Consider the following 17,740-nt stretch of genomic DNA (forward strand, 5'->3'; position numbering starts at 1 on the left):
CACATCTCCTTCCAGAATGGCCCAAAGTGGAAGAGGTGAAGAAGGCAAGGACACCATCTGCTCACGCCTGCTCTGAAAGAAGAGACGGTATCACAGTTAACAGGGACGTCCATGTTACCAAGTCACCATCTCTCCTTCTGGAGCAGGAAGTCAGGTATGAAGGGACAAAGAGGGTGTCCCACTTGTTCTGCCCAGGTTACTCAGCTGCCATCTATCTTTCTGGACTGGGAAGCTGGGTCTGGGGAACTCTGGCACTTCTTTTTTTAAGAATCTAACACTGATGTATACATACACATGTTCATGCACATGTGTACCTTCCACTACATTGCCTTACTTTAACAGAGAGTTTCACATTTCTACATAGATGTACACAGCGTTGTAGCTATGGTGGTCTTAGGATATTTGAGGTGGTGGTGGGGTAATATCTTTTATTGAACCAAGTTCAGTTGGAGAGAGAGACAAGCTTTCAAGTTACACAGAGCTCTTCTTTCAGCCAGGGAAAGGTACTAAGAGTGTCACAGCTAAATGCAAGATTGAACAGACAATTTAGCAGAAGTAGTTAGCATATATTGTAAGAGACCATTCAAGGTGCAGTGGGCAGTTAATACTCGTGTAGTCATTAGACAAAAAGGGGCTTAGTGGGTTATAGATTGCTGTAATAAGCCATAAATCCAGTGTCTTGATTAAGACTATGACTTCTAGTGTCTAGCAAAGTTATGTATTTAAGCTGCCAGGCTCGACTTTTGACTATGTTGTGCAGGATGAGGACTGATAGGTCAGATAGAAAGTGATCTCTTTGAGAAAAAAATTCACCCACAGGTGATAGGGTATTTCTGTCTTTTATCATTTTCCTGTGTAAGTTCATTTGAGATTGTAGTGATTGTCTAGTTTCATCCACATAATTGTTATTGGGGCATTTAGTGCACTGGATGAGGTATACCACACAAAGAAGCCATGGATCTTGAAAGGTATGTTGTGGGGGGATGCTGATCATTGTAGTAATGGAGATATGTCTGTAGGTTTTGTATGTGTACTTGTAGGGTCTGGTGCTGCTTTGAGTTGGTGTCCCCTTGTCTGTGGAGAGCTTGCTTCTGATAATGAACTTGGAGAGGCTAGGGGGCTGTTTGAAGGCCAGAAGAGGGGGTTCAGAAAAGATTTCTTTCAGGATGGGGCCCCTTTGAGTATGGATTTTAGTTGTTTGATGATACGCCATATGGGTTCCGGTGTGGAGTGGCAGGTGACAACTAGAAATGTGTGGACGGAGGGGGTTTTATTTCTGTATTGAACCAGGTTCCATGGAATAGGCCACCCAAATGCTCCAAGAGAACCTTCTAGAGCCATATAGAAAAGAACTTTTATTTCCTTGTTCTGTGACATGACCTTGCACATACATTTTTCTGCTATACTACATTACACACTCAAGTCTAACTTGCTGCTCACTATTAACCCAGCTCTCTTCTCCAGTAGCCTATTGGACTGTTTTTAATATTTCTGTGGATTTCTTTAAATTTTGAAGGCTATATTTATAAGGTTAGCATATGGTTACCATTGCTTCTAAAACACCCTTACCTCTCTGCAGATTCACTGTAACAGTGTTGCACTTGTCAGACAAATGTAAAGCAGCCTCATCCAAGATTATTCTACAGGAGAAAAATGGGGGGAAAAAATGGCCGGTTAAAAACTGTGCACTTCACACTCAAAGTAAATTATATGACATTACGTAAAAAGCCAGAACATATTTAAATCCTAAAGTTTTTACTCTCTATTGTAACAGTTTTTAATAATTATCCTTTCATCTGGCTGTAAGGGCATGGAGATGATTATTGGAGAATAAAATAATTTAAATTTTTACTACCATCAGTTTAACCTTTTGTGGGGTTGTCAATTATCCAGGGCTACATGTAGTCTCCCTAGATCAGAGGTCCCCAAACTGTGGGGCTGGCCCTGTCACCAGCCTCAGCGCAGCTCTGCTCCCGGCCCCACGCCAGACCCCAGCCTTGGCCACTGGCTGTGGCTTCGTTCCCAGCCTGGGGCTGAGGCCAGGGGCAGAGCTGCACCTGGCCATAGGCCGGCTGCTGGCCCCCATCACAGAGCCACTCCTGCCCCAAGGCTCACCCCCAACTGCAGCCCCAGCCTCAGCCCGTGTCTCTGTCCACATCAGTCCTGCACCCCACCCCACCCCGGAGCAGGGGCCCTGCTCCCAGCCGGGCACAGACAAGGGTAAGGCGGGGTGGGGGGTGACCCTCAAAAGTTTGGGGACCGCTGCCCTAGATCCTTCTGGGAATGATGAGTAGATTCCTTGGAAGGCAGTACAGCTTTCCTTTACCATATGGTAGAGCTTTAAAATATTTTTTAACAACATAACATAAAATTTATTTCCAGAATACAGCACTATTACAAGACCATTTAAAAGGACACCACAATAGGAACAGGCTTTAAATCCAATAAAAATACTAAAGAACCAATACTCAAGTAAAAATAGGGGAATAACAATATTAATTTAGGATGAGCTATAACTATTATGTATTTCTTTATCTACTATCCAACCTGACCTAAACAAATCCTTGTTCTAGAGATTTGAAGATGCCACCACACTCAGCAGCCCACACACAAACACCTGATTTTACAATATTTTTCAAGCATATTTAAAGGTATCACAACAACAATTAGCAATGAGACAAACAATGCACTCAAGAACAATGGATTTAAGCCAACCCAGGATTATATCCAGGCAAAGTATAATACATAGTCTGGAATAAATGTAATTCTCCATTCAAGGAGAATATTTTTCTCCATAAATGACAGAAAAAATGGTTACTAACCTTTCTGTAACTGTTGTTCTTTGAGATGTGTTGCTGTCATCCATTCCATGTTAGTTGGCGTGCACACGCTGAGTGCACAGTTGATGGAAATTTTTCCCTCAGTGGTGTCTGTTGGGCAGGCTCTAGTACCCTCTGGTGCTGAGCATGCATGTGCCGGTATAAGGGGCCTGGCCACGCCACACCTTCTCAGTTCCTTCTTACTGGCTAACTCCGAAAGAGGGGGAGGAGGATGGGTTGTGGAATGGACATGAACAACATATCTCAAAGAAAAACAATCACAGAAAAGTTAGTAACCGCTTTTTCTTCAAGTGCCTGCTCGTGTCCATTCCACGTTAAGTGACACCCAAGCAGTACCTTAAGAGGTGGGCTCAGAGTTCATGGATATGAGGATTGCAACACTGCTCTACCAAACCCAGAATCATCTCTAGCCTGCTGGGTGATGGCGTAGTAGGATGAAAAAATATGAACTGAAGACCAGGTCACTGCTCTGCAAATACCTGGATTGGAATCTGGGTCAGAAACGCCGCTGAGGAAGTTTGAGCTCTCATTGAGTGGGCAGTGCAGATGGCAGGAGATGGAGCACCCAACCTGCTCATAGCCCAAGCGAATGCAGGAAGTGATCCAGGATGAAATTCTTTGGGCCAAAACTGGCAGACCTTTCATTCTGTCTGCTATTGCCACAAAGAACTGCGTGGATGTATGGAACTGTTTGGCCCTTTCTGTATAGAAGGCCAGGGCATGCCTAACATCCAATGTGTGGAGACACTGCTCCTCTCTATTCTTGTACAGTTTCAGGAAGAATACTGGCAGAAAGATAGCCTGATTATTGTGAAACTGCAATACCTTCAGAAGGAACGCGTGGTGAAGTTGAACCTTGTCCTTAAAGAACACTATATACAGGGTTTCTGACATAAGGGCCCTGATATCTGAGACCCTCCTGACCAAGGTAATCGCTACTAGGAAGGCAACCTTCCAGGAGAGGTACAAGGGGAATGATGCCAACAGCTCAAAGGCCTGTGAATCCTGACAGGACCAGGTTTAGGTCTCATGGGGGAATGAGCTCACGAATCTGCAGATATAGTCTCTCTAAGCCCCTGAGGAAGTGAATGGACATTTTGTGAGGAAAAAAATGACCTACCATCCACCGAAGGGCGAAAGACTGAAATAGTCGCTAGCTGTACCTTAACTGATGAGATGAGTAGGCCCTGATGTTTCAGATGAAGCAGATACTCCAGCACAAACTGGAGAGGTGACCTAGAAGGTGAGATGCCTCACTGGGACGACCACACGGAGAAATGCTTCCAGTTGGCGAGGTAAGTCACTCTAGTAGATGGTTTCCTACTAACTAGCAATATCTGGCAGATTTGCTCCAAACAGGCCAGCTCTGCTGGGTTTAACCATGGAGCTTCCAGGTGGTCAGGTGGAGGGCCTTGAGGTTTAGGTAGAGCAATCAGACATGATCATGCAAGATCAGGTCTGAAGGGGAGGGAGCAGCACTGGGGTCACTACTGACAGGTCCAATAACATTTTGAACCAGTGCTGGCATGGCCATGCTAGGGCCACAAGAATAACATTCTGTCTGTTGTGCTTGACTTTGAGTAAGACTGTGCATGAGAGGAATGGGGGAAAACACATAGAACAGGTGCTTTGTCCAGGGGAGCAGGCATCTGTGAGCAAGCCCGGGCTGCGTCTGCATAGAGATCAAAACTACTGACACTTTCTGTTTTGCCTGGTTGCAAACAGGTCTCTGAGGGGAGTCACCTGCTGCTGGAAGATGGTCCTGACTATATTGGGATGAAAGGACCACTCATTGTGAGAGGAGAAAGATCTGCTGAGGTGATCTGCCAGATTGTTCTGAGCTCCTGGAAGGTGAGATTGAGTGCTTTACGCAGAATTCCCATAAGCAAATGGCCTCTTGACAGTGGAAAGAACATGCCTCTCTCTGCTTGTTGATGTAAAACATGGCTGCCATGTTGTCCGTAAGGGCTTGCATAAGCTTGCCTGAAATCTGGGATAAAAAACATGCTAGGCGGACCCCACCAAGCTCTCTGAGATTTATATATAAGGAGAGTTCCTCCTGGGACCACAAATCTTGATTCCTGAGGTGCTCCAGGTGAACGCCCCAACCTAGCTTGGATGTATCCAAGATTAGGGATACTCAGACATAGGGTTTGACAAAGGGAATCCCAAGCCTACCAACCAGGGGTCCCCTCCATTGATCTAGGGAGGTGAGGACCTGGGCAGGAACGGTAAGCACCAAGTACAACGGGTGCTAGAACCAGCCCGATGGACATCACTGAAGGAACAATCTTGGGCAACTGTGCATGTGTGCCATACCACCTAACATGGAATGGACATGAGCAAGCACTCGAAGAAGAAATAAAGGCTACAATGGTTATGTGAGCTTCCATATTTTAAGAACTCTAATTTATACCTGAGAGTAGAAGAGGACTTATCCAGTGCAACGTTACTGGAAATGCTGAAAGTTTCAACAGTAAGTAGAGATCTGGTTGGCAAAAACAAAGGTCTAACAACAAAAAAAGGAGAAAAAATTATAATACATCCTACATATTTAGAAATGCAACAATGCAATCTTAAAGGTTGATAAACTAGTTTTAGTTATAAAATTTTCTTCAAAACAAGCCTGGACAAATATGCATTCTGATATGTAAACTAGAGCATTCCTAAAGAGTATTTTACTAAACAGTTACAGTACCATAAGGAGACAAACACACATTCATTTTATTTACCTGTAATCAAGAGCACAACTCCAGAGGTGTATATGAAAAGTTGTAATGGAAGCTGGAGGATTATATCCCAAAACAGGCTCATCAGAAATATTCAAAAAATATAAAATCTACAATCACAAAAATACGATTATGATCTTCCAATATATGCTATTTTAGTAAACAACATGGATTTTTAAGAGAGATAATCCTTAATACATACTATAACAAAATGTTTGAGAGAGAGAAGATGAGGGGGAGATACTCAAAATATTAAGGGGGCATTTACTCAGTAGTTGAAAGGAAGGGAGAATGTTCTATGTAAAAGGGGCAGAACGTATGAGAAGGAAATCCTCAAACTGTTGAGAATTAGACAGTAGAAATGGAAACCTTTTAATCCAACCCAACAACTACAGAAGTTCATGTTAGTTTCTACATAAGGATGCAAGAACTTAAGAATGACCACACTGGATCAGACTAATGGTCCATCTAGTCTAATAAACTGTCTTCCAATAGTGGACAATGCCAGATGCTTCAAAAGGTATTCAACAGAATAAGGAAATCATCAAGTTATCCATCCCCTCTCATTCAGTCCCAGCATCTGGCAGCCAGAGGCTTAGGAACACCCAAAGGATGGGGTTGAGTCCCTGACCACCTTGGCTAATAGCCATTCAAGGACCTATCCTCCATGAACTTATGTAATTCTTTTTTGAATCCAGTTATAGTTTTGGCTGCCACAACAGCCCCTGGCAAAGACTTCCACAAGTTGACTGTGCATACTGTGTAGAAGTATTTATTTTTGTTTGTTTTAAACCTGCTACCTATTAATTTCATTGGGTGACCCCTGGTTCTTGTGTTATGTGAAGAGATAAATAACACTTCCTTATTCATTTTCTCCACATCATTCATGATTTTATAGACCTCTACCATATCTCCACCTAATAATCTATATTATTCCCTAGAGTCTATTTACCCCCCACTAATTTGGTTTGAACCCACTCCTGACAAGTTTTTACTATTAGGAAAATTTGCTCTCTCGTCTAATCTTGCCCATCTTTAGTTGAAAGGTCAACATTTCATTGTAATACTATTTGAGTTTACTCCTCTACATTTACTCCTTTCAAGTATTTGTTCTCTCCTTTAATTTAAGATACAAATGTTACGTTTCTTCAAACCTCCCTCATGTACGATACAGTCCATCATTTTCTTTGCAGCTCTTGCCCCCTAGTTTATTGCTATCCTTTTTATAAAGAGGTGCTACCCAAAGGTGTTCCAGATAAGGCTCTCACCTCAGTTCTGTGCACTCAGGAATTTTCTCTCTAGTCATGTGTGCTATATCCTGAACCTCTATATTCACATATCTCAATATAGCCTTTTATTCTACTGCAGTCTGGCATTACAGGCTTATATTTAATCAGTCATTCACTCCTGCTCCAATGTTTTTTATTCCAACTACTACTATTCAAGCTAGTTGTGGGTAAGAGATAGGAGAGAAGTGATTTAATAAATTAAATGAGCAGATGGAAATGAAGACAGTTATAGGGTTGCAGATCTGAAGTGGAGAGAGTCCCTCAATAGCCTTTTTTTTAAGTTGAGAATTATTTATATTATAGGATTCAGAGGTGGACGTGAAAGTGGTGAACATAATCAAGCAGGTGTGTTGAGATCTTCTACCTAATAGTGAGAGAGCAGTTTGAGGTCAACATTCTGGATTTCCTAAAGTTGAAAGGGTAGGATTCAGAATGATCATAGTAGGGGGAATTGTTGCAAGTGAGATGGGAAATAATGACACAGATAAGGATTTCACAACAAGATCAAACTCTAGCAATGCTCTGGAGGCAAGAGGGGAAAGAATGTCAAAAGGACAGCAATAACACTTCTGAGAATTCCGTAAGATAGTGATATTGAGTCAAACACAAAGCCAAAAGACAAAGATTTTTCATGAAGGATCAGTTCAATCTTTAAAACAATCAGTAGTAAAACTGAAATTAAGCATGAAATCAAGAAAATTACATTAACCTGACCTGTTCATGCCAGCTTAGACCTGAAGGCAATACTCTGTGCTGGAGAGTGGCTCCTCTCAGCCCAACAGCAACTAGAAATTCCTGCATAGAAAAGTTATGCAAATTAGTGTACATTAAATTAGTGTATATGTTTTGAGATTTGGAACTCTGAACTGTTGGTTTTGTCTTGTTCCCATTTAAGTCAACAGCAGGACTCCCACCACCATTCAAGGGGGACATGATTGGGTCATAAGTCTGAATTCAGTAAGATACTATTTCAAGAAGATAAATACTATGCATCAATAGTCACATCATTGAAATCATGGTTAACACAGTCTAACCCTTTTTGTAAAATAATATTTTATGAATATCAAACCACTATCATTCAGGGGTGCTGTTCTAAACAGTACTGTGAAGACCAAAATAGGCCAAGAAGCTACACTGTAATGAACAAACAAAACACACTATTATTTAAAAGTAATAGATTTTTCTAGTTTTAAGTAATAATATAACCATCTATCTGTAAGTACACATAGCATCTTTTGCCCTGAAATATCCCAAGGCACTTTACAGACTATATTCACAGGGATCACTCAAAACCAGCTGACATGCAACCACATCTAGGGTGGAACCTGGCAGCCATTCTAAGAGGAGAAGCCACAAAGTGATTGACTTTTTTTTTTTTTTTTTTTTTAATAATGTTCTGCAGGCCTGCCTCTTCTGCTTTGTTGATCGTAGGGTCTTTCTGTCTTTTGCTTCAAAATTCTCTCATTTGCTCCCACTCTGACTTAACCACATTTCCTATAACTGGATGGAAAGAATTCAGACGTTTTTCTTAGAGGCTGATGGAAAGTACTCACTGTTGTCTCACTTTCCATTTCATCAGTCACTTACTTCAGAAGTCTCTGAATTGCCCTAGGGCAACAGAGCATGAACTCACACTGGTACAGAGGAAAGAGCTTTTCCTCGTTTCTTCCTCTCCAGGGCTGGAGGCTCAGACTCCTCTACAGATAAGATGATCTGAGGGTACTAGATTTTCCCTTTTTTACGAGTGACACAACTTTTCCTCCTTCAGAGACAGATTAGGCTTAGGCAAGCTTTTGGCTAGTTCCCATTTATTCTTAGATTTTGCTGATTCACTGTGGACTGACAACTGAAGTCAAGTTCTGACCTGAATTTTCTCTTTTCCTCCTTTCTTGTGCTTAATGTTGAACTGGGGAGGGCATAGTGCTCATCGAGCCTGACAACAAGGGGTCACTCCCTACTCTGTGTTGAGAAGATAACCCTTTTTTTTTTTTAAATAAGGGAAAGATCTAAATACTTCAACTTCCGTAAAGTATTTGACATGCTATTACAGGGAAAATTATTTGTCAAATTCCAGAAGATGAAGATTAGTACAAGAATTCTAAGGTGGGATAAGGAACCGGCAATGGGTTGTGCTGAAAGGTGAATTCTTCAACTAGAGGGAGTTTACTAATGGGAGTTCCTCAATGAACACTTGGTGATACATAAAATAGTAGTATGCTAGTGAAATTTTCTAATACAAAAGTTGGGAAGCATCATCATTACAGAGAAGGATTAGAATATTATACAGGAAGATCTGGACGACCTTGAAGACTGAAAGGAACAGATATAGGTTGAAATTCAATAGTACAAAGTTCGAGGCCATGTACCTAGAGCCTAATAATAAGAATTTCAGCTGTAAATTGAGGGTTTAACAGTTGGAAGTGGCAGAGGAAGAGAGATGGATGATCACAGGATGACTCAATGTGCTGTGGCTATGAAAAAAAACACATACTATCCTAAGACTTATCAGGAGAGGCATTTCCAGTAGAAATAAAGTATTAATGCCATTTTATAAGGCACTGGTAAGATCTCATTTGGAATACGGTGTACAATTTTGGCTACCCATGTTCAAGAAAGATTAATTCAATTTACAAAAGGTGCAGAGAAGAGCTACTATGATGATCAGAGGAAAAGACGGTTACTCAACTTTGTAACTGGTGTTCTTCGAGATGTGTTGCTCATATCCATTCCAGGTAGGTGTGCGCACCATGCGTGCACGTTTGCCGGAAACTTTTTTACCCTAGCAACTCCAGTGGGCCGGCAGGTCGCCCCCTAGAGTGGCGCCACTATGGCACTTGATATATACCCCTGCCGGCCCGCCCGCTCCTCAGTTCCTTCTTGCCAGCTACTCCGACAGTGGGGAAGGAGGGCGGGTGTGGAATGGATATGAGCAACACATCTCGAAGAACACCAGTTACAAAGGTGAGTAACCGTCTTTTCTTCTTCGAGTGATTGCTCATATCCATTCCAGGTAGGTGAATCCCAAGCCTTACCTAGGCGGTGGGGTCAGAGTGAGAAGTCGCGGCATGCAGCACTGCAGAGCCAAAGGCCGCATCATCTCTGGACTGCTGGACCAGGGCGTAATGGGAAGCGAATGTGTGGACCGATGACCAAGTCGCCGCACTACAAATGTCTTGGATCGGCACGCGGGCAAGGAAAGCCAGTGATGACGCCTGTGCCCTGGTGGAGTGTGCAGTCACTCAGCCCGCAGGAACGTGGGCCAGGTCATAACAGGTCCTGATACAGGAGGTAATCCAGGAAGATATCCTCTGCGAGGAAACTGGTAGTCCCTTGACCCGGTCCGCTACCGCCACAAATAGTTGGGGGGACTTGCGGAACAGTTTGGTCCTGTCCCCATAAAATGCTAGCGCCCGACGGACATCTAGCAAGTGGAGCTGTTGCTCCCTGCGGGACGAATGGGGCTTTGGGAAAAAGATGGGGAGGAAGATCTCCTGGTTAATGTGAAAAGCTGAGACCACCTTGGGTAGAAAGGCAGGGTGTGGTCTCAGCTGCATCTTGTCTTTATGGAAGACCGTATACGGGGGATCTACTGTGAGGGTCCGTCTAGCTGAGGTGATGGCCACTAGGAAGGCGGTCTTCCATGAGAGGTAGAGCAGGGAGCAAGTCGCTAACGGCTCAAATGGAGGGCCCATGAGCCAAATTAGGACCAGGCTGAGATCCCATGAAGGGGCAGGAGGACGGACCTGCGGATAGAGTCGTTCCAGCCCCTTCAGGAACCTCACCACCATAGGGTGGGAGAAGACGGAACGCCCGTCCCCTCCGGGATGAAACGTGGAGATAGCCGCTAGGTGAACATGAAGGGACGATAACGCCAGACCCTGAGCCTTAAGGGACCAGATGTAGTCCAGAATAGTGGTGATGGGAACCTCCGTAGGGAGAAAACCTTTCTCCGAACACCAACAGGAAAAACGCTTCCACTTAGCCGAGTAAGTAGCCCTGGTGGAAGGCTTCCTACTGCCCAGGAGAACCTCCTGAACCGGGGTAGAGCAGCATAACTCGGGGCCGGTCAACCACGCAGGAGCCATGCCGTAAGGTGCAGAGACCGAAGGTCCGGGTGACAGAGCCTGCCGTGGTCCTGGGTGATCAGGTCCAGATGAAGGGGGAGGGCAACTGGGTTGGCTACTGAGAGGTCCAGCAACATGGGGTACCAATGTTGCCTGGCCTACGCTGGAGCTATCAGGATCACGTGAGCTCTGTCTCTGCGCACCTTGAGGAGGACCCTGTGTACCAGCGGAAAGGGAGGGAACGCGTAAAACAGATGGGTCGCCCATGGGATCAGGAAGGCATCCGCTATCGACCCGGGCTCCCGACCCTGAAAGGAGCAGAATGTCTGACATTTCCTGTTCTCCTTGGATGCGAAGAGGTCCATCCGGGGACGACCCCACCTCTGGAAGAGTGAGAGGGCGATGTCCGGGCGGAGGGACCACTCGTGCGAGCAGAAGGACCTGCTCAGTCGATCCGCTAGAGTGTTTCGTACTCCCGGGAGATAGGAGGCGGAAAGGTGAATGGCCTGGGCTATACAAAACTCCCAGAGTCGCATCGCCTCGTGACATAGGGGAGAGGACCTGGTGCCGCCCTGCTTGTTGATGTAGAACATGGTCGTCGTGTTGTCGGTTAACACCGCGACACAACGACCTTGAAGGTGATGGACGAACGCTCGACAAGCAAGACGGACCGCTCTCAACTCCCGTACGTTGATGTGGAGGTCCTGCTCCTGAGGGGTCCACAGGCCCTGAGTTCTCCGAGCGCCGCTGTGTGCCCCCCAGCCCAGATCTGAGGCGTCCGTTCGTCAGAGATGCCGAGGGTTGGGGCGGATGGAACGGGAGCCCTGCACAGACTACGGACTGGTCCAGCCACCACCGAAGGGAGTCCAGTACCCCTTGGGGGACGGCGACAACTGTGTCCAACGAATGTCTGGCCGGCCGGTACTGCGCGATGAGCCAAGATTGAAGAGGCCTCATGCGGAGTGGGGCATACGCTGTCACGAACATACAGGCCGCCATATGTCCCAGGAGGGCCAGACATGTTCTTACAGAGGTCAGCGGGGCCGCCTGCAAGTGCAGAATGATGGCCGATAGCGACTGGAACCTGGGCAAGGGTAGCAAGGCCCTGGCCAGGGTAGAGTCCAGAACGGCCCCGATGAACTCTATCCTCTGCGTGGGGAGCAGAGTAGACTTGTCCAAGTTGATCACGAGGCCTAGGGCAGCAAAGAGGCTGCTGATTCTGCGGACGTGGTCGCGGACCTGCAGCTCCGATGTGCCCTGGACCAGCCAGTCGTCGAGGTAGGGGAACACGTGAATGCGGCCCCGCCGAAGGTATGCGACGACGACAGCCATGCATTTCGTGAACACCCTCGGGGCCGTAGAGAGGCCAAACGGGAGGACCGCAAATTGATAATGTTGGCGGTCGACCATAAAGTGAAGGAAAAGCCTGTGCTGGGGGGATATGGTGATATGGAAGTAAGCGTCCTGCATGTCGAGGGCGGCGTACCAGTCTCCAGGATCCAGGGATGGGATGATGGTCCCAAGGGATACCATACGGAACTTCAACTTCACCATATACTTGTTGAGTTCCCGCAAGTCGAGGATAGGCCTGAGGCCCCCCTTGGACTTGGGGATTAGAAAGTAGCGGGAATAAAACCCCTTGCCCTTCTCGCTCTCTGGAACCTCCTCTATGGCTCCCTTGACGAGGAGCATCTGCACCTCCTGACGGAGGAATTGCTCGTGAGAGGGGTCCCTGAAGAGGGACGAGGGGGGGGGGGGCGATGAAAACTGCAGGCGATAACCGGCCTGCACAGTGCGCAAGACCCAACGGTCCGATGTTATTTGGGTCCACGCCTGGAGGAAAAATGAAAGACGGTGGGAAACTGCGGGGAAGGATCCGAAGGGGAAATTGGTACTGTGCCCTCAGGCGCACCTTCAAAATGAAGGCTTGGGTCCAGGTGGGGCCTTGGCGGAGCCTTGGTTTTGCCCCGTTTGGCCACCCGACTGTCTGCGTCTATTGTTCCTGCCGCGGCGCCTATTAAGGTCCTGCCGCGGACGGAACTGAGGATACGGCCGACGCTGCTGTTGTTGGTTCTGCTGCTGGAAGGGCCTGCGCTGTGTCGCAGGTGTATGCATCCCCAAAGACCGTATGATGACCCTATTGTCTTTAAGGTCCTTTAGTCTGGGGTCTGTCTTATCAGAAAACAGGCCCTGGCCTTCGAAGGGGAGGTCCTGGATAGTATGCTGGAGCTCTGGCGGAAGGCCAGAGACCTGGAGCCAGGAAATGAAGCGCATCGTAAGCCCTGAGGCAAGGGTCCGAGCGGCCGAGTCCGCAGCATCTAAGGAGGCTTGTAGCGAGGTCCTCGCTACCTTTTTGCCCTCGTCAAGAATGGTGGTAAATTCCTGACGCGCGTCCTGCGGTAACAGCTCTGCAAATTTGCCCGCCACTACCCAGGAGTTAAAAGAGTAGCGGCTAAGGAGGGCCTGCTGGTTCGAGACCCTGAGCTGTAGCGCTCCCGCTGAATAGACCTTATGGCCCAGGAGGTCCATCCGCCTCGCCTCCTTAGACTTGGGCACCGGGGCCTCTTGACCATGGCGCTCCCTGTCGTTCACCGACTGGACCACAAGGGAGCAGGGTGTCGGGTGAACGTGTAAGTATTCATAGCCCTTAGAGGGGGCCATGTACTTTCTTTCCACTCCTCGAGCGGTTGGAGGGATGGAGGCCGGTGACTGCCAGATAGTGGTGGCGTTGGCCTGAATAGTCTTGATGAAAGGCAGGGCCACTCTGGTGGGCTCAGCACCGAGTCCTTGATTTCAGAGACCTCCTCTGCTTGAATGTCCAGGTTCTGCGCCACGCGCCTGAGGAGGTCCTGATGTGCCCTAAGATCTAAAGGGGGAGGGCTGGAGGACAAGGTACCTGCCACTGCCTCATCAGGGGAAGACGACGAGGAGACCCCTGGTAACAGAGCGTCCACGGGGGGTTCTGTCTGGGGCTGCACCTCCATCTCTGGAGGGAGTTCTGGGTCCTGGTGGCTGGACCTGTCCTCTGCTTCCGGGGAGGGAGGGGGTCTAGACACCGTTGCCTCTGGTGGCCTGCGTTCCGCCGCAGGGCGGGGAGTGATATGTTGCGGACCCTGGGCTTGGCGGTACGCCCAGGGGGTCCAAAACCCCCACTGCTGAGGCCCTCGTTCTTGAGGTGGAGGGTCCTGAAACAGGGCCGCGTGTCTGTCCTGCCCCAGCATATAGGCGCTCTCCGCCTGATAGGACACGGATGGTTCCCTTGAAGGCCATGAAGGTGCCGAGCCAGTTTGAAAGACCTCTCTATATGCCGACGCCGACGATCTCCTCGGTGCCGAGGATCGGTACCGTGAGTCGTACCGGTGCCGGGATCGGGACCAGGAATGGCGTGGTAGTCGGTACCGGGATCCGGATCGGGATCTGCCTCGAGGTCGGTGCTGAGAGCGTGACCGCGATCTGCGTTCAGCGCGGTGCCGGGATGGCACTGGGGACCGGGACCTGCCACCGACGCGGTGTCGGGAGGTCGACCGGGATCGGGACCTACCACCGGCTCGGTGCCGGGAGGTCGACCGAGGAGCTGAACGCCGAGGTGAACGGCTCCTAGAGTCTCAGTGCCGGTGGTAAGAGGAGGCAGACCGGGACCGTGCAGTTGCCGATCGGCGCCACGAGTGTGACCGGTACCGCCGAGGAGAACGGTGCCGGGACTCCGAGCGGCGCCCAGAGCGCGAGCGTTCACGTCTCCGGGGCGATCGGTGCCTGGACTCCGGAGACAGCGCTCTCAGCATTGGTTTGCCTCTGGAGGTTACCCGCCCCGGGGGTACCGTGGTTTGAGGCTGCGATGGCTCAGTGAGCACTATCAAGTCCCGTGCCGAGGCGAAGGTCTCCGGCGTAGATGGGACTAACAGCTCGACCTCCGATCTCAAGGGGGAGCTAGGAGGGGCCGGACTCGACGGACCTTCCAGGCCCGGAGTTGACAGCAGCCCTGTAGGCGGTGCCGTGGCCAAGGTAGGTGCCGGGCGTTCCACTCGAGCCTGCCTAGATGGTGTTGCAGACATCGAGGGTCTTGGATCGGCTCCCGGTGCCGGGGATGGACGGTGCCGGGGAGTCTTGCCGGTGCCGGCGCGGTCCGGTGCCGGAGTAGAAGTGGCCGGTTGCGCTGCCGGTACCAGAGTCAGTGCCGCTTCCATTAGGAGAGCGTGGAGTCTTTGATCCCTCTCCTTCTTTGTGCAAGGCTTAAAGGCCTTGCATATACGACACTTCTCAATGATGTGCGATTCCCCCAGGCACTTGAGGCACGCGTCGTGGCGATCGCTAGTCGGCATCGACTTTTGCATGCCGAGCACTGCTTGAAGCCCGACGAACCAGGCATTTGCCCGGTGCCGGGCGCCGGGAAGGGCAATGGCCCACCCGCGAACAAGTTCTACAACTATATACAATAAACAACTAACTACTATACTACCTTAAACTGTTTTTGAAACTATTTACAACTACAACTACGAACAGTGTACAAGGGAGAGCTAGGGACGTGGAGGACAGCAAGCTGCACTCCACAGTTCCAGCAACCGACACGGCGGTAAGAAGGAACTGACGAGCGGGTGGGCCGGCAGGGGTATATATCAAGTGCCATAGTGGCACCACTCTAGTGGGCGACCTGCCGGCCCACTGGAGTTGCTAGGGTAAAAAAGTTTCCGGCAAACGTGCACACGCAGCGCGCACACCTACCTGGAATGGATATGAGCAATCACTCGAAGAAGAATGGTACACTTATCTTACGAGAGGGGACAAAAAGGGCTTGGCTTGTTTAGCCTAGCAAAATGAAGGCTGAGAAGGGATATGATTGCTTTCTATAAATATACTGGAGAAGGGGTGGGGGGAGTAAACATCAGCGAGTGTGAAGAGCTATTTAAACTAAAGGACAATCTTGGCACAAGAAGAAATGGGTATAAACTGGCCATGAACAAATTCAGGCTGGAAATTAGAAGAGGGTTTCTAACCATCAGAGTGAGGTTCTGGAACAGCCTCCAAATAGGAGTTGTGGGGGCAAACAATTAGTTAATTTAGTTTTCAGAGACAGCTGGACAAATTTATGAATGGGACTATGTGACAGGGTTGCTTGTGATAAGTGAGCTTTATGTCTTATGTTCCTAAAATCTCATGCCTCAGGGCTTCAGCTGGCTGCCTGAAGTGGGTCTGGATGGATTCTCTTTTTCCATCAACATATTCTGTGTTTGTGCTCTGAGGGGGCAATGAGCATTCTTGTTCTCTCTCTCAGGAGCCTAGTTGGCTGGCTCTTGCTCAGAGTCTAACTGACTGCCATATGTGGGATTGGGAAGGAATTTTTACTCCGTGTCAGACTGGCAATGACCTTAGAGGGTTTTCTCCTTCCACTGCAGTGTAGAGTGTGGGTCACTTAATGGGATCATCTGGGTAATCAACTGCCTGCCATCACAGTGTCCTTGGACATTGGTACACCTTGGTCCTACTTATTGTCTTCCTGTGGCACATAATAGTTTCGTCTCCTGAGAGCTGTAATACTTTGGTCTAATTTTGGTTTTTAGTTTTAGTGTGCGGGTACTAGGTGGTGTCGGTGACTTGTGATATACGGGAGGTCAGTGCAACTGGCTGTACCTCATGTTCACCATTTTTACAAGACTATGATAAATGTGGTACAGAGTATGCCTTGTGAGGTATCATTTGGAAACTCATAATATACTGAACATTACTGTCCTGGTAAAATATGTGTATGTGTATGTGAAGTTAGAAGATTCTACTGTATAACATAACTGTAACATGTTCCAAGTTTAAGAAGAGCAAGCCAAAACCAGTTTTTCAAAGACAAAAGATACCTGGCTGGGGCTCCAGTGTATCAGCACAACCAGATGAACTATATTATAGATCATCACCTAGTTAAATGGCCATTCTTCAGCAGGAGGAAGAGTGTAAGCAAGAACTTTGCATACTGATAACAGAACTGGGGGTTCCAGTGTAAACAGAGTGGCCTGTTGCCTGAATCCGAGCTGGAGGTAATCCTCAAAGAGGGGAGAATGGAATAAGAATGGAGGACACACACAAAAGACGGTTACTCACCTTTGTAACTGTTGTTCTTCGAGATGTGTTGCTCACATCCATTCCAGTTAGGTGTGCGCGCCGCGCGTGCAGGCTCGTCGGAAACTTTTTACCCTAGCAACTCCAGTGGGCCGGCAGGTCGCCCCCTAGAGTGGCGCCGCCATGGCGCTCGATATATACCCCTGCCGGCCCACCCACTCCTCAGTTCCTTCTTGCCGGCTACTCTGACAGTGGGGAAGGAGGGCGGGTGTGGAATGGATGTGAGCAAAACATCTCGAAGAACAACAGTTACAAAGGTGAGTAACCGTCTTTTCTTCTTCGAGTGATTGCTCACATCCATTCCAGTTAGGTGAATCCCAAGCCATACCTAGGCGGTGGGGTCGGAGTGAGAAGTCGCGGCATGGAGCACTGCAGATCTGAAGGCCGCGTCCTCTCTTGACTGCTGGACCAGGGCGTAGTGGGAAGCAAAGGTGTGGACCGATGACCAGGTCGCTGCCCGACAGATTTCCTGGATGGGCACACGGGCGAGGAAAGCCAGCGACGACGCCTGCGCCCTGGTAGAATGCACAGTCACACGGCCCGTAGGAACATGGGCCAGCTCATAGCAGGTCCTGATACAGGAAGTTACCCATGAGGATAACCTCTGCGAAGAAATGGGAAGCCCCTTCATGCGGTCCGCTACTGCCACGAAAAGCTGGGGGGATTTGCGGAACGGTTTGGTCCTCTCCACATAGAATGCGAGAGCCCTACGGACA

General features: G+C 48.4%; 1 protein-coding gene across 6 annotated transcripts in view; it reads right to left on the reverse strand.

The window, feature by feature from the left end:
* Positions 1-17,740, reverse strand: part of ATG2B (autophagy related 2B) — a 102,628-nt gene that overhangs the window by 26,507 nt on the left and 58,381 nt on the right. For all 6 annotated transcript variants that reach the window (XM_050954435.1, XM_050954436.1, XM_050954433.1 and 3 more), the window contains 4 exons: positions 7,573-7,653; positions 5,573-5,679; positions 5,257-5,349; positions 1,570-1,640 (listed from right to left, as the gene is read on the reverse strand). In XM_050954435.1, the coding sequence (XP_050810392.1) occupies positions 1,570-1,640; positions 5,257-5,349; positions 5,573-5,679; positions 7,573-7,653 (352 nt within the window). The remainder of the gene's footprint in view (positions 1-1,569; positions 1,641-5,256; positions 5,350-5,572; positions 5,680-7,572; positions 7,654-17,740) is intronic.

This window comes from Gopherus flavomarginatus, chromosome 5 (genome assembly GCF_025201925.1).
Source record: "Gopherus flavomarginatus isolate rGopFla2 chromosome 5, rGopFla2.mat.asm, whole genome shotgun sequence".
Lineage (NCBI taxonomy): Eukaryota > Metazoa > Chordata > Testudines > Testudinidae > Gopherus > Gopherus flavomarginatus.